The sequence below is a fragment of the Pectinophora gossypiella genome, chromosome 24 (genome assembly GCF_024362695.1).
Source record: "Pectinophora gossypiella chromosome 24, ilPecGoss1.1, whole genome shotgun sequence".
Taxonomy (NCBI): domain Eukaryota; kingdom Metazoa; phylum Arthropoda; class Insecta; order Lepidoptera; family Gelechiidae; genus Pectinophora; species Pectinophora gossypiella.
This window is the reverse complement of record NC_065427.1, coordinates 6,836,550-6,857,529: the sequence shown is the minus strand read 5'-3', so window position 1 is coordinate 6,857,529 and position 20,980 is coordinate 6,836,550. Positions and strand designations below refer to the sequence as shown.

Sequence of the window (20,980 nt, the reverse complement as noted above, 5' to 3'; positions counted from 1 at the left end):
GGCCATTGTTTTTATATGAGGGTCTCGTAGCTGAGATTACTTTATTAATACCACCCGTAGTGCCTCTCATCGTCGTAATAGTCTTCATAGGTATTTCCGATGATGCCCTAAGGTCGATCAGTATAGGTAGGTAAGGTTCCCCCCTCGCGATGATGCCCAAGATGTGGACTATCGCCATCAAGCCGCGGAAGAATGCGAAATCGTCCCCTTGGCTTTGGCATCACGGCGCTGATATTACCCTTCGTTAAAAAAGGTAGGTAAGGTATGCCGCGGCAGTCATCCCGTGACGACTGTCGATCGAAACGACGTGAAAACAAAATATACAGGGTGTTAGTGACACCGTATCAAATACTGAGTGGCATGATTCAGACCATGATTCTGAGTTGATATCAAGCGAAATTTCCCGTCAGAAAGTTCATGAAAATTTTACTGCTTTTTTTTAAATTATTTTCTGTTCCACACTTTTGCACTTGATATCAACTCAGGATCATGATCTGAATCATCTCTCCAAGTTTTCGTTATGATGTCACTAACACCCTGCATATACACGTTTTGACCTATTAAAAATAGTTTACATTGCTCTAAGGTTGTTTGGTTCATCCTTCTTGCAATAAGGCTGAATTATCCACCTAAAACTCAAACTTAAACAAGAACTAGTTTTAGAAAACCATCCCTACCCTATTCTCCACTCAAACGTATTAATCTACAAACTCTAAACCATCCCTACCCTATTCTCCACCCAAACGTATTAATCTACAAACTATAAACCATCCCTACTCTATTCTCCACCCAAACGTATTAATCTACAAACTCTAAACCATCCCTACCCTATTCTCCACCCAAACGTATTAATCTACAAACTATAAACCATCCCTACTCTATTCTCCACCCAAACGTATTAATCTACAAACTCTTAACCATCCCTACCCTATTCTCCACCCAAACGTATTAATCTACAAACTCTAAACCATCCCTACCTTATTCTCCACCCAAACGTATTAATCTACAAATTTTAACATAACCGGGACACTCACCAATCTCTTCCAGGATATCATACTTGTCGTATACCGAACAAGTGTTGATATCCACTGGTTGCGGCACGTATTTGCTGTATATATCGAATACGTAGCTATCGTAGTCTTTCACCGGGCCGTGGTCAGCGTTTGTGCGGATACGTTTGCCTGTTTCGTCCACTGTTGAAAAGTAAAAAATGTAGATTTAGTAGCTGCAATACAAAAGCATAGAATAAGGAATAATTCTACGTGTAGAATAGCAACTCTGTGCTCCTCATCAACAGCTAAGCTAGGTTTGCCTCGCCACCTAACACCTCGTCTTCTATCGTGTGGATTGTGAGGTGAATTACCAACCCCATCAAACCTGGTGTCAGGGTTATTACTGAGCCGCTATAGGCCCCTGACATGACTCATGTAACGACTACGTACGTACATCAGCACCTCCAACACCAACAACACATCACCTCGTGAAACCCTATTATTAAAACTATACAAGTTTCATATAAACTTTGCCAACCCATTTTACCCCCTTAGGGGTTGAATTTTGCAAAATCTCGTCTTAGTGAGTACCTACGTCCTAAAATTTGAGACTACCAACACTTGTAGTTTCCGAGATGAGTGAGTGAAGAAGTCTGAAACGTTTTGATTTTATATATTTATATATGTCGTGGCCAGATCTTAGAATTGATAATTTCATGACTTGCTCGATCATTTCATGATAATTCGATTTCCGGTGGGGACATATCACAAAAATTACTTTGTGGTCCCTAGTTTGGTTAGGACATTACAGGCTGATCACCTGATTGTCCGAAAGTAAGATGATCCGTGATTCGGAAGGCACGTTAAGCCGTTGGCCCCGGTTACTACTTACTGATGTAAGTAAGTAGTCGATACATGAGCCATGTCAGGGGCCTTTGGCGGCTCAATAGTAACCCTGACACCAGGGTTGATGAGGTTGGTACTCCGCCTCACAACCCACACGATAGAAGATATAGATGAACGAGAGAGGTTGCTAGGTTCAGCGTACCTGGGTATTCCTTCTTCTTGAACTCCTTCTTGATGACCGCTTTGGTCTGCACCAAGCCGGTTGGGTCGCTCGGGTCAGAACGGCCATATATGTTCTCAGCGTACACTCTGAACTCGTACTGCTTGCCTGGGACTAGGCCTGTGATCGCCATTGTTGTGAATCTGTAGGGAAAAACGGTTTTATTATTGTTTTTTATAGATTTTTTTTTTATAAAAAGTAAATTAAAGTAGCACTTGTTAAACTATGTACCAACTAATTAAGCGTTGAGTTAAAGCTAATTCTTTCGCTCTTTGCATAAACCTGTACAGGTTTTTTGTTTAGAAGGGCGCGTAAAACTTGATTTGGAGAGGTTACTTATAAATATAAATTAAGATTAATGGATATAGAAATAGGCGTGATATTATGTATGCATATTTACCTGGTGTTGCCAACTCGGATCCAGCTGGACATGGGGTGTTCTCTCTTCTCGACCAAGTAGTTGGTGATGTCTGATCCGCCGTCCCAGACTGGCGCCTTCCACGCGAGCGCAAGTGAGTCCACGCCAATGTTGTCCGCGTTGGGGAACCGTGGTGGGTCCGGACGATCTGGGGAATGAAACGAAAAAGGTTTAATTTGGTGTTTGTAATTTTTCAATCTGATGTTGATCGGTGTTGTACAGTCATGAGCAATATCATGTACCTATTTTAGAACCCTGTCGCACTATAATATTTGACATTTAATGAGACTTAAGGTTTGATTTGTCAAAAAAGTTAATGTGACATGGTTTCAAAGTGACCATACATGGGAAGTATATATCAGAATATCTCACCGCTGATCTCAATGTTGATTATAGCCGAGTCGGATCCCAGTTCGTTCTCTGCTGTGATCCTGTACGGGCCGGAGTCCAGCTTGCTGGCGTCGCGGATAGTCAGGATCGCGTGACGTTCTGGAATTGATAACAAATTTCTCATTTTATCCATTTCTAGACCACAAAACCGATGCTTCTCAATGTATTCTTCTAGCGTACGACTCAAAGAACGACTTAAATGATTTTCCGGCTGCAGCTGAAAATCAGCGTCATAGTCTAGCTACAGCTAGGCCTTGACATTTACTGAGCTGAAGCCGTTTCGGCATTATGTATAATTATTGTTAAGTAATTTAATTACCTAAGTATGTTTCTTGTATGCCGAATAAATATTTTTTCTTTCTTTCTTTGATTTAATAGCACTTACCCGTGCTTAGGGAAACTCACGAAGAGAAACTACTCAATATTTTAGACAATCGAAAGGATTTCTCATGGACAGGAGAAGGACCCGGTGGTGTAATGGTTAATACGCTCGTCTCTAGCTTGACAAGAGAATCAGATTTTCTTTCGATTTAAAATTTTCTAATTGAGAACAAGTAACATAGATGTTTCTTTTATTATTCGTTTTAATCTTTGTGATTGTTGTTGTTAGGTTCAAAATGCAGAAAATAATCAAGCATTTTGAACCTAACATATTCAATACTTCTAATGAATAATCGGCACAGTCGGAAAAACTGGGGATGTCTGTTCAGGTGAATTACACCGTTTTGTCCGAACATAAACTTCCCCATAAACACATGAAGATACTAACCTTTCCTCTCAACGTGGTAATGTCCACCAGACTCGATGGTCTCTCCCTCTCTGACCCACGTGATCTTGGGCACTGGGTGGCCGGTGAACGGAATCTTCACCACAACATTCTCGCCCTTATCGAAGTATGCTGTCACGCGGAAGCGAGGCGGCACGTTCAGTTTTGGCGCGGCTATTGAGAAAGAAAAAGGATTATATTATGACGATTATTGTTTTAAACTATTGCTAATTCATCATCTCTCTAGGTATCCCGTTTTCACAGGGTCCACTTACCTAACCTGAAAACGTGACAAGTCTGGTTTTTTTACTGAAGCGACCGCCTGTCTGACCTTCCAACCCGCGAAGGGTAAAACCAGCCCAATACAGGATTATATTATGAGATTATATTGTTTGAAACAATCACGATTTACGCAACTAATTTTATTAGGTTTAAAAACTTTCCATGACTCACAAGTCGCAACATGATGGGTGAAAACGTGTCTTCCGTATCAGAGAAAGACGATGTTCTTTCCAGACAATTAAACTAGGAACAGTTTCAAAGTAACTTCGACGTCACCGTCTTATCGGGAGCTGAACGCTCTAGCTACTATACCACGAAGGTGTTTCTGCTCATTTTTCTCCGTGTGAATGCGAAAGTTATTTGACTGTTTTCTTTTTTGGTATGACTTATTGTACCTCAATTTGTCTTGAATGGCGTTAGGCAAGAACTTCGGCTCTAGCCGTCATTACAGATGATTAAGTTTTACCACATCAATGGAATCCAATTATATTGACATTACTGTGTCATTGTATTATAGCCAGTAGGAAAAAAACAAATATACAGGATGTTGACCAGGACTCTGAGTTAATATCAAGTGGAATTTTTCATGGCAAAGCTATAATATTTAAAATAATTAAAAAACTAAACAAAGTCATGAATATTGCGACAAAGAATTCCATTAGATTACAACTCAGAATCATGGTCTAAGGTCTCACTAACAACCTGTATATATTAATGTCTGAATACTTACTCATGATAAGCAGCTCAGCGCGCGTGCTCTTCACGCCTGCCTTGTTGACGGCTCGGCAGACATACTCGTCGGCGTCCTCTCCGAACACGTCCATCACAGTCAGGAAGTGATTGTCACCCTCGCTCCAGATGCGGTGACGCGGGCCGTTGGTTATCTCTCGCGCTCCTGCGAGGGAAATACATCATTTATTCGTCTATTTAACACAACAGTTGGAGCATTACACGCGCTCACACATCCACAGTTTCTCATACACACAAAACCGTTCTTCTATCGTGTGGATTATGAGATGGATAACCCTGGTTCAGGGTGATTTTTGAGCCGCCAAAAGCTCCTGACGTAGCACATGTTACATCAGTAAGTATTAACCGGGATCAACGGCTTAACAAGCCTTCCAAAGCACGGTTCATCTTACTTTAGAACAATCGGGTGATCAACCTGGAATATCCTAAGCCAGGGCTCACAAAGTAATTTTTGTGTTATGTCCCCATCAAGATTCGAAGCCTCCAGATCGTGAGCCCAACGCTCAACCACTGGACCTCCGGTCGTGAAACTCATAGTATTTTTCGACTGTCCGTCATTCTCGCAATTGTAGTGCGGGTGTCCAAGTGGGCGCGAACCTAGGCTTGGAGGTTGCCAATCTGATAGATATTACTATAGATTGAGTACTCACCCTTGTACCACGTGATAGTGGGCTTAGGCGATCCAGTGATGGTGCACTGGAACTTGGCATTGTGGTACTGAATGCAGTTGGCGTTCTTGAGCGGTTTGACGATCTCTGGCGGTGTCGCCGCTGGAAGGAAGAATATATTAGGTTAGAATTGGAGTTTATAAAGTGTGTTTTTTGTGTGGGTGTTAGGAGTCGCAGTACGGCATTCAAATAGACTACTCTGGGCGCCATCACACTCGCGTCAGACAGTACTGCAGGGCGGAAATCAAGAGGTAAACCACTATCATATTTTTCCCTAAAATGTAGCATGGAGGATGCTACAACAACAAGAGCGTGGCTCTTAAATCAGTGATGTTCGATGGTTGTTAAATCTCCGGAAGTCATCAATGCCTGCTTTCGACTCTGCTACTACCCGAATGGGCTTTAAGTCGTGGCCCTGCGATATAGTTTATATAGACACCATAAATTAGCTGACAGCTCGGTGATCCGATATCACCCCAATATATCACCCTCTGTTTCGATTGTAAACACGCTTAAGAATCCTTATACATAAAACAATATTTTCTGTAATCTGAAAAAAATAATTGTGACTATGGTGTCTATTTCAAAATGTTGCAACTGATTTTAGTCTGCTTGTCATATGAAACATGCTGTCAAAAATAAAAATGAGTACCGAAGTTACACTCCAATTCCCCCTCACATTTCCATCCCAAACTTACCTTTAGGATCGACGACCTTGACTTGTTGGCTGGCGGTACTCGGCGGCGACAAGCCAGCTTCGTTGACAGCCGTGACTCTGAACTCGTACTGCCTACCCTCGATGAGGTTGGAGCAGTTGAACTGGTTGGGTAAGCACAGCGAGATGTTCGCGCGCTGCCATGTGGATGCACCCACTTCGCGCTTGTCGATCCAGTAGCCTGGACAAAGGGAAGACAGGTTGCTTGAAACTATTTCTAATGTAAGAAATGCATATGTGAGGGTATTTTATGTTTAGATTCTTGGCACAAGAAATACTTATCACTTACATCCCGTACAAGTACGTACAGGTAGCCATACAAGTACGTGTTAGTAACACCGTAACGAATACTGAGCGGGATGATTCATACCACGATTCTCAGTTGATATCAAGTGGAATTTCCAGTCGGAAAATTCATGAATTACCCTATATACCAGTGCCACTGCTAGGCACAGGCTTCTTAATCAAGCGGACGGGGTACGGAAAATACTCCACCACGCTGCTCCAGTGCTGGTTAATATAATTGATACAACTCTTCTTCTTCTCTAACCAAACTAGGAATCACAAAGGAATTTTTGTGATATTTCTCAATCGGGATTCGAACCCGGGACTTCCGCATCATGAGCCTAACGCTCAACCACTGGACCACGGAGGCCGAGAGGACATAGGGTGGGTTAGTACCTAGATTTAGTGGCCCACGATATTGTGTGTTGAGTAACAATAAAACACCACGTTACCTTGAATCCTAGCGCCTCCATCGTTCTCGGGCTTGTCCCACTCAAGGTGCACGAAGTCTCCTCCTACCTCCAAAATCTTGGGGATGCCAGGAGCTGATGGTGGGTCGAACGGTGCCTTCGCCTGGAAGGAGGCATTTTAGGTGTTATGTTATAGTTCACTTTTGCTCATCGCATTTTTTAAAGTTGACATCGTTCATCACTGATGACTTGTTGTCAACTTTGAACCTCATGAATTTTTGACTGTAGTCACTTATTGCACTGAGCACATTTGTCTCGAATGGCATTCGCAACTAAGCAAGATAAATAGAGCTTAGGGCATAGATTATAGAATAATACTACGTATAAAATGGTAATTCTTCGCGTCGCGCCAATTCGAATAGGACGCCGGCCTCACCCCCTCTGGGTCTTTTTTAGTCTTAAATGGCCATTAGTCGCTAAGGAGTAAGGGAGAGAGCGCGCAGATTTTGTCTCGCTCGCACTTACGTAACAGCCGACGTACGGTAAAATGAATTGTAAGGATCTCCGAAGTGTGCTTAGGGCCTCTTCTATTGTGTGGGTTGTGATGTGGATTACCAACTCCGTCAACACTGGTATCAGGATTATTATTGAGCCGCCAAAGGCCCCGACATGGCTCATGTAACGACAACTTACTTACACCAGTAAGGAGTAACTGGCACCAACGGCTTAACATGCCTTCCGCAGCACGAAAAGGACTAAGTGTAATTTGTCCAAGTTCATGAAAATCCTCACCTTAATTGGGTTGGCGCCCTCAAGCGCGGGTCCAATACCGTTCTCGTTGGCAGCATGGATCCTGAAGTTGTACTCGTGACCCTCAGTCAGTCCTTGGACTGTGAACTTCGTGTCGCGTACTGAGGACGCGATGGTGATCCAGGTGGTACCTGATGTGTCGTTGCGTTCTACTACGTAGTGGGTCACTGGAGGAAAGAAGGGTTTTGTTAAGACGATACGGTGAATATAAAAAATACCCATAAAATAACACAGGCTCGCGATTATATTTCGTCGCTTCATTCTTCAGATAACGAAACGTTTATATTTCTTCAATCCTTGTTTATTAAAAACGTTTAATTCATTTTCCAAAAAAGAAATATTGCAATTTGACATTTGTTTGCATTGCGCACTTACTTTTATATGCGCAAATGTCAAACTGCGATATTGCTTTCTTAGATGAATTGCTTCGATGTGGTCATTTTCCCCCCTCAGTTCTCTTAGGGACTACTTGGACTATCAACCCTATGTGATAGATCAGTGTTCTTTTTAGAATACTTGGTCATTAAAATAGTAATAAATATAACATTGTATCCTTACCAGGCATACCGCCATCATACGCGGGCGGTTTCCACGCGAGAGTACAGCTGTGTTTCGAGACATCTGTGGTCTCCAACGGTCCTTGCGGTGGTCCGGGCAATCCAGTGACTGTCACTGAGAACGAATCTGAGGCCTCGCCTGAGTTGTTCTTGATGGTCAACTTATAAGTACCTGAGGGAAAGGTTGGTATTAAAAAAAGCTAAAGAAAGTTGGCAAGAGAAGGGGAAGCGGAAAGTTCAAATCTATTTTAATTGTGTCCCGCAGTTCTCAATAGGCTTCCGCCAGATATATCTGACCCTCTAAGCCTAAATATACTTGACACTGTAATCCTAATTTCATGGAAGAAAAAACCATTCGAAGTCGTAGTTTATACCTACTACTATTGTTATCTACACAGACAGGAGGACCCGGTGGTGTAATGATTACCACGTTCGTCCCAAAATCGTCTGAGTCACAAACAGAAAATTTGATTTTTTTTTTCAATTCAAATTTTCTGTTTGTAACTGAGTCATCACGAAATCTCAGAAACTACAAGTGCTAGGAATAATACAATTTGCATGGGGGTTTCTTTCAGGACGTAGGTGCTCACCAAGACGGGATTTTGAGAAATTCAACCCCTAAGGGGAGAAAAGGGGTGGCAAAGTTTATATGACCAATACTAGGGTATCACGTGAACCAAATCGCCAGTTAGAGCTTGTTTTTTTTTTGACCACAATCTCATCTGATGGGAAGTGGCGATGTGGTTTGTAGTGTGTGTTAGGTATAACTTCAACTCACCCATATCATCCTTGCTAATATCCTTAATGAAGATAAGGATATAATCATCGAAGACTGTGTACTTGAGATGCGGCGAATCCTCCTTGACCTTGTGGCCGTCTTTTGTAAGAACAACCTCGACTGGTTGGTCTCCGGTGTACAGGATCTTGATCTTGGTGTTGTCGTGCTCTGGCAGGTGTAAGTCGCCTGGCATGCGGGTGATGCGCGGTGGACCTGGGGAGTGATCCAGCAGTTGTAAAACCAAGCCAAATATTGTCCGTTTTATCTGTCCGTTCATTCATTGTCCCATTAGTATATGAACAGTAAATTAATCGTCGCGGACGTCGCGAACTGCGTATCGCAATTTTTGGTGAAACTGATTTGCACCTATTACAATTGGCGAAATTTTTATCTGTGCATTACAAGACCCGAAATATAGGCGGCCATGATTGAGCTTCGTGTGACGTCACATTTCACGAAATAAATAAAAATTGTTTGTCTGGTTTCAAGTTAAACTTTTGTCAGTTTCTTAGATCGTCATCCGGCTCAAAATACACGATATTTTTTGTTTTTTTTTTTTTTTTTGCTTACTGTAGTTTGTTCCGTGTCTCTGGCAATGCAATAAACAAAACAACACTTACTTCCGATCTTAAGATGTCCAGTGCAGTAGATGAAGCCGATGCTGTTGACGGCTTCACATGTGTAGTCACCCTCATCCGCATCTGTCGCCTCCAGGATGTTCAGACGCAACGTTCCGTCACGAGACTCCGAGATGAACCTGAGGCGAAGAACGTGATTAGGGAACGTTTTTTATGGATATAGTATAGATCAGTGGTGTGCCGCTCCCGGTCATGTTTCTAAAATGGGAATCTTCCCGTTGTAAAAACTCTTTAATAATAAGGAGCTTGGGTGCATTTCTTTTTCAAATTGTTCTTTCTTGTACTCTTAAAAACCAGGGAAAACGAGCTCAATACAGGCTAGGTCACATACCTCCGAAAATACATTTCTCGGGAATGTGGATTTCCTCAAAATGTTTTCCTTCACCTTTGAGCACGTGATTATCATTTATGATCCAAACATGAATTCGAACACAAATTCGACAATCATTGGTTTAGGCCTGTGCTGGATTCGAACCTGCGACCTCAAAGTGAGAGGCAAGCGTTCTACCAACTGGGCTGCCACGGCTCTTGTGAAGAGCACCAAACTTATGAAAATTAAAATTGAAGCATCAGAATCTCACCTGGTGCCAAGCACAATCTCGCGTCCATTCTTCAACCAGCGACCAGTAGGTATGGGGTTTCCGGTGGCGACACATTCCAGTGTGAATGGGCGACCAAGTGGGGCGCACACGTGTGGTGGGATCTGTTTGACCCATTCCGGCTTAGTGCCTCCAATCTCCTCGCCCGTACGCACTGGGGTTGTGCAGGTCGATGGCTCGGATTTGCCTGTAGAGAAAGTCATTAATTACATTGAGGTAACATAGCAAATACTGTATTGCAAACACAGGAAAAACAAAAATACAAAACAAGAGAGAAATGGGTCGTGTTCTAGGTTCAAGATAAATATGAAATACTAATTACTAAATAAAGACAGATCTAAAGTGAAGAAAAACATTTCCTTTTTTTCTATTTAACTTATTTATGAATTTTAATGAAGAAAAACGTAATAATAATTCCGACATTTCATCACGTTTTTCTATAGTAACTTCGTGTTTGGAAGTTTAGTAAAAAGTAATCGATTTGACTAGCTGGAGACTAGCCTAATAGAGAGAGTACAATAGGCGATCTATAGGCGTCTGGTGGGGACTATAGGGGTATTATTTTGTTATGGAAAGTTTCTAAGGTCTAAAACAGAATTCGATGTGAAAGCTACTCTTTAAATTCACGAGTACCTTCATTTTTCCCACAGTAAACTCTTACTCCCACTCCCACGCATTCTCCACTCTTTTCCGTACACAGTTTTTGCTTCGGCTTCGGCTTAACGTGTCTTCCGAAGCACGGATCATCTTACTTTCGGACAGTCAGGTGATCAGCCTGTAATGTCCTAACGGAACTAGGGAACACAAAGAGATTTTTGTGACATGTCCCCACAGGGATTCGAACCCGAGACCTACAGACCACGGAGGTAGTTACGATGGAAGGCGTACCAGCAGCATTGACAGCGATGATCCTGAACTCGTAGTCCGCCTTCTCATTGAGGTTCATGGCGGTGAATGTGGTGTCACCGACATTGTAGTCGTTGCACTTCACCCAGACGGAGCTGCCGACGTCACGGCGCTCGATTATGTAGCCTGTCACGCGGGAACCTGGAAGGAAGGGTTTGTTATTAAATTTATTCTTCTAACCTTAAATATTTATGTATACAGTTTTGTGATAATATTTGTTTATGTACACTATAATTTGGTATTATACACGGAACACGATGTCCGTGCCTCACCCAGCAGTGTCCACATAATACCAGCGTCGTGGCTCACGCCGCGACTTGTGCTGAGTGAGGCCCATGTATTAAATGTTTATATTGTCTTGTTTTTGTGTGTTGCGTCCTTTTATAATAAACATTACTTTTCTATTCTTCTTCTTCTGTCGTGTGGGTTGTGTGGTGGAGTACCAACCTCTTCAACCCTTGTATATTCTATTCTAATTATGTTTGCAGAGGTGGTCATTAAGTGGAACGAGTTCCTTGGCACTAGGCAAAACGTTAAGCAGAAAATATTGTCTTTTGTTACGATTATCTTAAAATAATGGATTGTCTCACACACAGCTCACGACCAGAGACGTTCCCAAAAAAACTCTTCAACTGGCTTCTCCTTTCTTGTCCTCTGATTTTGTCTGCCTTAAGACCTTTTTACTGCTGGGAATGTTCCCAATTTGGGAACGGTAAATCACTACTCACGACCGTATAGGGGTGGGCAAATCTACAATTCATCAGAAGAAAACTTGCAGCCACACTTGACACAAAAGTCCTAAGATTGATGTGATGAAAATCCGTCATGTTGAAAACAATTCCTCTCGAGTCGGATTTCACGATATGCCTGGGATAAACAACCTAACTATTTTGTATTTTCCTTTACTCCCCAGCAAAGTGATGCCATTCTGAAAAATATGTCTTGTAGCCTTGATTTACAGCATCAACATAAGCAAAACTCACCGCCGTCAGTAGCGGGCGGGTCCCAGCTGAGGTCGACATAGTTCCTTCCGACACGCATGACGCGCGGCGCGGTGGGCGGGCCGGGCGGTCCGTAGCGCGGCTTGACGCGGAACTTCTGCGAGTTGGCCGAGTACTTGCTGAACCCGGCTGCGTTCTTGGCGCGGACGCGGAACTCGTATTCGTGGCCCGCTTCTAGGTTGTAAGCCTGGGGAAAAGAAGATTTGGTTAGGTAGGTATATTAAGGGGCGAAGGAATTCCAGAGATAGTCAAATAAATTGTTGTTTTGTTTAGAAAGTACTAACCAACACGTCGGCTTTTACAACAAGCCCGATTTGACCTGAGGGGTAAAAGCCCACATCAAAGCAATTCATCTCAAAAGCAATATTGCAATTTCACGTTCACTTTATTACATGAATTGCTTCGATGTGGCCTTCTTAACCCCGTACACATAATTTCTTATTTGCGCCGGCTCGAACTCCGGTACCGGACTAGCAGCAATGTGTTATCAATTTGTCTTAAGTGCAGTTTTCACTAACACAGTTGGCTCGACCATTATAGACGGCGATACGGCTCACCACCTATCACGTTGGTCTAACAGAAAGCTCGCTGAGATGTGGGTACATAGTTCATCTTGTGATGGATATACAATCAAAGAGCAAAAGTGCAGTCACTGAGCCCAACGAATTATTTGTAAAAAGTGATGAAATTATGAAACATTAGTTGTCATAATTATAAATTTATGTTTTTGGTCTATTACAGAAACGACATGTAACCAGAAGGTCTTAAGTGCAACAAGTTAATTTATAACGTTACAAGAAACTGATTGGACTTTTGCACCTTATTGCACCTCTGATAAGTTTTAGATCTGGCAAGTAATCGAACCTGATAATTGCAGTCCTTGACAAGGTAGTCGGCGCTGTTCCAGACGCCGTCCTCTACGTCCCGGAACTCGATCTTGTAGCCCTGGATACGCGCGCCGCCGTCGGAGCGCGGGCGGTCCCACACCACGGTGGCGGTGGAGCCGTCCCAGTCCGTGACGCGCGGCACGCCCGGCGGGTCGGGGATTGTGAAGGGGAACTGTTGGAGAAAGGTGACACGTTTTAACTAGCTACATGGAAAAGTCAAGGAATTGGCCTTTGATAGACTGGAATGGAAAATGCTACACCGACAAGAGCGTGGCTCTAAAATTGATGATGATGATCCGTACATACAATAGGCTAGTTTCCAACTAGTCAAATCAGTTACTTTTTACTAAACGTCAAAACACGATATTACTAAGGAATTCGTATGAAAAAGCACACTGTGACGTCATAGAAAAACGTTTTTCTTGATTAAAATTCATAAATAAGTTAAATAGAAAAAAGGAAATATTCTTCGTCAGTTTTAGATCTGTCTTTATTTAGTAATCAGTGGCCCCGATTCCTGCAGACACCGCCTAATTTTATTTTAGGTTATATCCGTCATTTTCGTATCCGTCGAAAAGGAAAGGGACGGATGATTCACAGCTCTTAATTTTAGGAAGAATGAGTAAATTAATGTGTCGGGTTATTGACTGACGTAAAATTTTTAGACGGTTGGTTTAGATTTGTGCTTAAAATTGACGTGTGTTCCATAAATTTTATGCTTGTCGATTACCCGTCCCTTTCCTTTTCGGCGGATAAGAAAAGGACAGATATAACTTAAAATAAAATTAGATGGTATTTACAGGAATTAGCACCAGTATTTCATAATTTATCTTGAACCTAGTGTATGACCTTATTATACTCCCACACATTTACATACAAATACATCCTCGCACATAGACACCTAGGGCTAGGAAACAGCATCAATGTTTAGGTGTCTAAGTGCAACTTTTGCTAAACTGAGAATATTAATTTTTAACCGGCTCTAGGATTTAACTGTTTCTTTTTATTCCATTGCCCAGTCTCGGAGAACATTATATTAAATATATAAAATATGTAGCCAAAGAGTCAGATCAAATGCAATATAGTGTTAGGCAGATGAGACGTTCGTTACGTAAAAATTGACCATGATACCTACTGAATAAAGATGTTGGTCCAGGTTACTACTTACTAATGTAAGTACGTATCCGTTCATGAGCCATGTCAGAGGGGCCTTTGGCGGCTCAATAGTAACCCTGACACCAGGGTTGATGGGGTTGGTAATCCACCTCACAACCCAAACGATAGAAAACGATGTTTTTGAAAGTTTTCTTAATCCTTACCTTGGCAGTGATAGAGTCGTCCATGGTGAGCGGATCAGAGACGCCATATTGGTTCTCGGCGCGCACTCTGAAGGTGTACTTGCGGTTGGGCTCTAAGCCCATCACGTTATAATGGCAGTTGCGGACGAACGATGAGATCTTGCCCCATACCTGCAATTGTCGGAGATTTGAGTTAGGATGTCAACGATGATGGCAGTTTTAGTGTTTGGCAAGTAAGTTGTTCTTAGTTTTTTGGCAATCCCGACTTGAGATCGCAAATACGAGGTCCCTGGAAGAAATTGTTGCCTGAGCAATAAGGCCGCATGTGGTGCATTTCTTATATTTTTCCTATTTTCTTGTTTTGTTTGTGCTCAATAAATTTTATTTATCTCATTTTCCATGTCCCACACATTGTAAATTGCATCTTAAAGTTGACGGTAAGGTTGAGTAGTCTATGATTTGTCTGTGGTTGAGCGTTGTGCTCACGATCCGGAGGTTCTGGGTTCGAATCCCGGTGAGGACAAATCACAAAAATCACTTTGTGATCCCTAGTTTGGTTAGGACATCACAGGCTGATCACCTGATTGTCTAAAAAGTAAGATGATTCGTGCTTCGGAAAGCACATTAAGCCGTTGTAAAAACCCTGAAACCAGGGTTGATGAGGTTGGTGATCCACCTCACAACCCACACGATGGAAGAAGAGTCTACTCACTCCATTATTATCCATCTTCTCAACGACGTAGTTGGTGATGGGAGAGCCGCCGTCATCCAGAGGAGGCCTCCAAGAGAGGGTGCAGGTGTCAGGCGTGATGTCGTATGCTTCTAGTGGGCCCACCGGTGGGGATGGCTTGTCCACAACCAGGACCTGTGACAAAGAAGAAACGGGTGATACTGTTTAGAATTTGCTGCTCAGAATGGCGAAAACGTAAACAGCTTTTAAAAAGTACTGATTGAAATCATTCTTTAGTAAGAAAAGTATCAAAATTTTTAATAACTTCCGAGAAACCTTTTTTTTTAGAAATTATACAGATAAAAGTTTATTTTCTTATAAACAATGTATTAACAACCACTCTGTCAATCTATAAAATAGTTTGTAGGCAGAATTAAACTCCTTTAAATTATCTTAAGACTGTTAGACATTGATATATAAAATGGGCAACACTTATGTAGATTTTTTGCTGTGCTCTGCTAGTTACAAGTTTACGTGAAACAGCAAAGTTACAAGTTTACAAAGAAAAATTGTCTGGTATACTTTAGAACTTAGAACTAGAGTCGGAAAATCATCTTGGTTCTTGGAAACTTTAGTTTTTTTTTTTCTAGTTTCGAACTTACCCTGCAAGTAGCACTGTCGGATCCCTCGCTGTTGGTCAGCTGGATAGTATACGATCCGGTATCGGATCTCTTTGCGCACGAGTTGTGGAACACTGTGTCCACATCTGTCGTCACGAAGCGAATGCGGTTGTCCGGGAACACTTCATCGTTGTTTACCATCCAGGATACCTGAGGAATGGAGTGGAGTTTTAGTCGAATTTGAGTGGAAGTAGATTTAGTATGCATAATTGTGATAACGACAGTTTGATGTATCCAGATAGTGTTGATATTTAAATACCTGCTTTAAAAAAAATAAAATAAAAGCGGTTATAACAACCAAGTTATATTTTTGTATAACTTTCAAATGACGAAGACATGTCTTCTTACTAAGACTAATTTATATTAGATTGCTTGATATGAGTAAAATTAAGATAATATTATAGAAACACAACCGAAAGCTCACCTTCGGTCTGGGGTTGCCAGTGAACGGCACAGTGATCTTGATCTCCTCTCCGGCGATGACGGTGATGTCCCTGAGACTGAGGTCGCTCGTGATGCGCGGGCAGTTAGGCGGCGCGCAGGCCCTGATAGCGTCAGAGCTCTGAGAGTACGGACCTTGACCCGCAGCGTTAATAGCTGCAACCCTGAACTCGTATTCGTGATTCTCAATCAAACCAGTCACTTTGTATGTCGTATCTGGAATGTGTGCGTGGGACGCCTTAGTCCACTTATCTTCGGTAATAAGTCGCTTTTCGAGAACATATCCCGTGATCGGCGAGCCACCGTCGTGACGAGGCTTCGTCCATGTGATAGTGATGGAAGATTCGGTAGTTTCGACCGCTTTCGGCGCTCCAGGCGGGCCTGGTGGGTCGAAAGGATGTCTCGCTTTGATCGGCTCTGTTGTCTGAACAGGGTCGGACTGTCCGTATTGGTTCTCAGCCATAACGCGGAACTCGTAGTCACGGCCAACGTTCAAGTTCTTCACGCGCAAGAACGGAGTGGTGACATAACCAGACACCTTGGTCCAGTTAGGTGTCCTAGCCTCGCGTTTCTCGACGACGTAGTTGGTAATCTCGCCGCCGCCATTGTCCTTTGGTGGGTTCCAGTATAATGTAAGAGCTTCGCCTTCGAACTCATCCGCTCTGAGGTTCTCTGGTTTTCCAGGTCTATCCAGAACCCTGACGTTAATTGTGGCTGTGTCGTAGCCAGAAGGATTACGCAGTTGGAGTCTGTACTGTCCTCCATCTGACCTCTTGGCGTTCTTGACGACCAACGAAGCGGATTCAGGTGTAATTTTCTGGAATATCCTCGGGTCGCCTTCGACATCCAGAAGGTTGTCGTCAGCGAACCAAGACGCCGTTGGTTGCGGGAAGCCAGTGTAAGGAACGTGGATGGAGAAGTCTTCACCCGCGCGTACTGTGATGTCCCTGACTCCACCAAGGTCCATGCATGGTTTGTTGGGCTGTTCCGCAATGACAATGTCACCAGTAGACTTGCTAGGATCTGACCTGCCAACGTCGTTAACTGCGATGACTCTGAATTGATATTCTTCGCCTTCCTTAAGCTTGGGAACAGTATGAACGAGGCTCGGAATAGGTACATCATTGACGTCCTTCCAGTCCTTGTCGCCTTTGCCCTTCTGTTGGATAATGTAGCCCTTGATCTTAGAGCCGCCATCGCTCTTAGGTGGTCTCCACGATAGTGTAACGGAGTCCTTAGTAATTCTGTCGGGTTTGGGCGCTTCAGGCGCGCTAGGCTTAAGCCGTTGAGTCTCGGCTGTGATCGGCTCGGTCGGCTTGCTAGGCTTGCCGGGTCCGGCTTCGTTGACGGCGATCACTCTGAATTCGTAGCGGTTTCCTTCACGCAAGTCAGGAACAGTGTAGCATGTGTTTGGTGTCGGGTAATTGTTGACCTTTACCCAGTCGCCCCCACGTTCCCTCTTCTCAACGTAGTAGCCAGTAATTGGCTTACCGCCGCAGTTGGCTGGCGGATTCCATTCCAGGGAACAGCTGTTCGCGCTGTAGCCAGTAATCTTTGGTGTGTCTGGCGCATCTGGCGGGTCGAATGGCGACTTCGCAATAACAGGCTTGCTCTCCAATGGATCGGAAACTCCGTATAAGTTCTCAGCGCGTACGCGGAAGATGTACTTCTTGCCTTCAGTAAGGTTCTTAGCGGTGAAAGAGCATTTAGGACAGAAACCAGCAATTGTTCTCCAGTCATTGACTCCAAATTCAGCCACTTCAACGACGTAGCCAGTGATTTCACTGCCACCGTCATCCGTAGGCGGATTCCATGTAAGACTGATAGAGTCGTGAGTAACAGGAGTTGTAGACAGAGGTCCTTTCGGCACTCCAGGCTTATCAACGACAATAACTTCAATATCAGCAGAGTCTTTTCCGTGAGCATTGCTAGCTGTGATAGTGTATTTGCCAGCATCGTCTCTAGTAGACTTCTCAATGGAAAGCTTGGTCTCGTCGTTCTTAGTTTCGGTTGAGAGTCGGTGCGAAGGCAGGAGAGAGATGGCTCCCTTGGTCCACGAAATGTCAGGAGTGGGCGCGCCAGTGATTGGAATGTTAATGTTGATTGGCTCGCCGGCTCTGACCTTGATCTTTCTGCCAATGAGATGGTCGAGCCATAACTTGGGCTTCTCTTTCATTGGCTTAGCGATGAACACGTTCGACGGGTCGGAAGGCTGGCCAGGTCCTGCGGCGTTGACTGCAGATACTCTATATTCGTACTGGTGACCTTCCTGTACCCTATCGTCTTCATATTCGTTGGTCCTGACAGGGTCTTTGTTAAGCTTGATCCATCTACCAGTAGCCTTATCCCTCCTTTCGACATCATAGCCAATAATGTTAGATCCACCGTTCGAAATCGGTGAAGACCATTTGATCTTAATATGGTCCTTGTCAGAAGACACCAATTCTGGCTTGCCTGGTTTGCCAGGTACCGTGTATTGGTTCTTGGCGATGATTGGTCTGTCTGTGACTAACGGCTCGGATCTGCCTTGCAAGTTCTCGGCAAACACTCTGAATTCATACTTAGTTCCTTCTTGGAGACGGGGTACTGTCGCGTGGTTGTATTTAGGGTTGATATAAGTAACTGCTGGTACCCATCCACCTCCGTGGGTCAAATCACGCTTCTCAATAACGTAAGCAGTGATTTCACTTCCACCGTTATCCTTAGGTGGTTTCCAGGACATAGTAACGGATTGAGCGGTTATCTCTTCATACTCGAACGGAGGTTGCGGCGGTCCAGGTACGTCGAGGACGATCAGCTCGAAGCTTCCTTCATCAGAGCCTGAGTCGTTCTTCAACGACAGATGGTATTTACCAGCGTCTGACCTCTTACAGTTAACAGTGTGAATGATCGTGTGGTGACCAACAGTGGTAACTGTAGTCCTTTCGTTGGAAAGTACAGGTTTACCATCACAAGTCCATTTGACTTCAGGAGCAGGCTCGCCGATGAAGTCGACGTCTAAATGGAAGATGAGTCCAGCCTTAATGCGAACTTCTTTAAGTGGCGTGATAATCTTAGGAGCAACGAATCTGTCCTTAGCTGTAATGATGTCTGAAGGCTCGCTGGGCTCAGATTGTCCGGCTTGATTGACAGCGATGACTCTGAATTCATACTCTTGACCTTCAGTAAGATCTGGAACTGTCGCCTTATTCTTGTTAGGCGGCACATGAACTGCATTCACCCAGTACGGGCTGCCCTTTTCTTTCTTCTGGATGATGTAACCAGTAATAGGAGCTCCACCGTCGGATTTTGGTGTAGTCCATTGTAAGTCAACATGGTCCTTGCTCCAGTCGGTAGCTTCGGGCTTACCAGGCGCCGACGGCTCGTCAAACTCATTCTTAGCCACAATAGCTCTGTCTAACTCCAAAGGCTCTGATTGGCCGATAGCGTTGACTGCGCTAACTCTGAACAGGTATTCCTTCATGTGGATAAGACGTGTCACTTGATGAGATAAGAAAGTGCTCATACCGGCGTCAGACCAGGTACCACGAGTTAGATCCATCTTTTCGATAACGTAGTGGAGAATTGGTGAGCCACCGTCATCTAACGGTATCTTCCATGAGAGACAGCAAGACTCCTTAGTGATGTCAGAAACGACAAGAGGCTTCTCAGGGCGTGATGGTTTGTCCAATACAGTTACTTGGGCGGCCGCAGAGCAAACACCCAGGTCGTTCTTCAGGGTCAACTTGTAAACGCCTCCGTCAGCGCGGACGGAGAATGGAATGTCTAGGATTACCCTGTTGTGCATAATCTGGATGTCGATTCTATCAGACGGGTGTACGACTTTGCCGTTGATCTGCCATTCGACTGTGGGCTTCGGCGAAGCTTCGATCGGTATTTCGTATTGGATTCTCTGTCCTGCTTTGACAGTCTTATCTGCCAGCAGCATCTTGTCGAAGTGCGGAGCGCAGAATCTGGCTTTAGCGATTTGTGGTGTGGATGCGTCACTGGGCTCTCCATTTCCAGCCTTGTTGACAGCAATAACTCTGAACTCATACTCCTCTCCTTCTTGCAAGTTCGGTACCGTTGCTGTCGTCTGGTTTCCTGGTACTGTTGCGGCGACTTCCCAAGGTCCGTACCTCTTCTTAGCCTCGATGATGTAACCAGTGATGGGAGAACCACCATCCTTCTTCGGCGGCACCCATTCCAAGTCCATATGATCTTTGTCCCAGTCCTTGACGACGGGAGTCCCAGGTTTGTCCGGAGTACCGTAGGGGTCCTTAGCGGTGACTGGTTCGTGACCAATCAGCGGTAGAGACTCGCCTTGTTTGTTGACGGCGCGTACTCTGAAGTTGTAGTCATGACCTTCAATAAGATGGTCGATTCTGATGCTGCAGGCTTGTACTTCACCCGCGGGAACCCATCGCATGTTTTCTTGGTCCATCTTTTCAACGACGTAGTGCGAGATCTCGCTGCCGCCGTCGTCTTTAGGAGGCCTCCATCTAAGAGTGCATCCTGACCTTGTAATGTCATCAGCCTTAAGCGGGCCTTCAGGCGGTAACGGGACATCCAATACCGTTACTTTAACGGTAGCCGTATCAGTTCCGTTGATGTTCTTGGCTTTGAGAGTGTAGTTTCCACTATCAGCCCTCTTAGCGTCAATGACTCTCAACTTCGTAGAATGAGCATCATTGACGATCTTGACTCTATCAGTGTTAAGTACAACATTTTCTCCGTGAAGCCATTCCTTAGAAGGCGTAGGCTCGCCGGCCACAGGTACATCCATCTCGAAGTTCTGTCCGACTTTGATCTTGATGTTGAACATGAAGTTCCTGTCGATCTTGGGCGGCAGGTTCTTGGGTCTGGCCAAGTGGGGCGCGGTGCCGTCACTTGGCTCGCCCTTGCCGGCCTTGTTGACGGCGCGGACGCGGAACTCGTAGGTGTTGCCTTCGATGAGATCCGGAACCTTGCCTGAGGTGACGTCGCCTTCGATC

At 44.2% G+C, this 20,980-nt stretch overlaps 1 protein-coding gene across 16 annotated transcripts in view; it reads right to left on the bottom strand.

Moving 5' to 3' along the window:
* Positions 1-20,980, bottom strand: part of LOC126377791 (twitchin) — a 157,227-nt gene that overhangs the window by 19,216 nt on the left and 117,031 nt on the right. For all 16 annotated transcript variants that reach the window (XM_050025614.1, XM_050025624.1, XM_050025609.1 and 13 more), the window contains 21 exons: positions 15,991-20,979; positions 15,549-15,716; positions 14,929-15,081; positions 14,238-14,387; positions 12,896-13,090; positions 12,014-12,218; positions 11,013-11,171; positions 10,107-10,311; positions 9,508-9,644; positions 8,888-9,100; positions 8,111-8,281; positions 7,535-7,719; positions 6,785-6,905; positions 6,031-6,228; positions 5,315-5,434; positions 4,645-4,809; positions 3,636-3,806; positions 2,849-2,965; positions 2,459-2,624; positions 2,041-2,201; positions 1,035-1,193 (listed from right to left, as the gene is read on the bottom strand). In XM_050025614.1, the coding sequence (XP_049881571.1) occupies positions 1,035-1,193; positions 2,041-2,201; positions 2,459-2,624; positions 2,849-2,965; positions 3,636-3,806; positions 4,645-4,809; positions 5,315-5,434; positions 6,031-6,228; positions 6,785-6,905; positions 7,535-7,719; positions 8,111-8,281; positions 8,888-9,100; positions 9,508-9,644; positions 10,107-10,311; positions 11,013-11,171; positions 12,014-12,218; positions 12,896-13,090; positions 14,238-14,387; positions 14,929-15,081; positions 15,549-15,716; positions 15,991-20,979 (8,308 nt within the window). The remainder of the gene's footprint in view (positions 1-1,034; positions 1,194-2,040; positions 2,202-2,458; positions 2,625-2,848; positions 2,966-3,635; positions 3,807-4,644; positions 4,810-5,314; positions 5,435-6,030; positions 6,229-6,784; positions 6,906-7,534; positions 7,720-8,110; positions 8,282-8,887; positions 9,101-9,507; positions 9,645-10,106; positions 10,312-11,012; positions 11,172-12,013; positions 12,219-12,895; positions 13,091-14,237; positions 14,388-14,928; positions 15,082-15,548; positions 15,717-15,990; position 20,980) is intronic.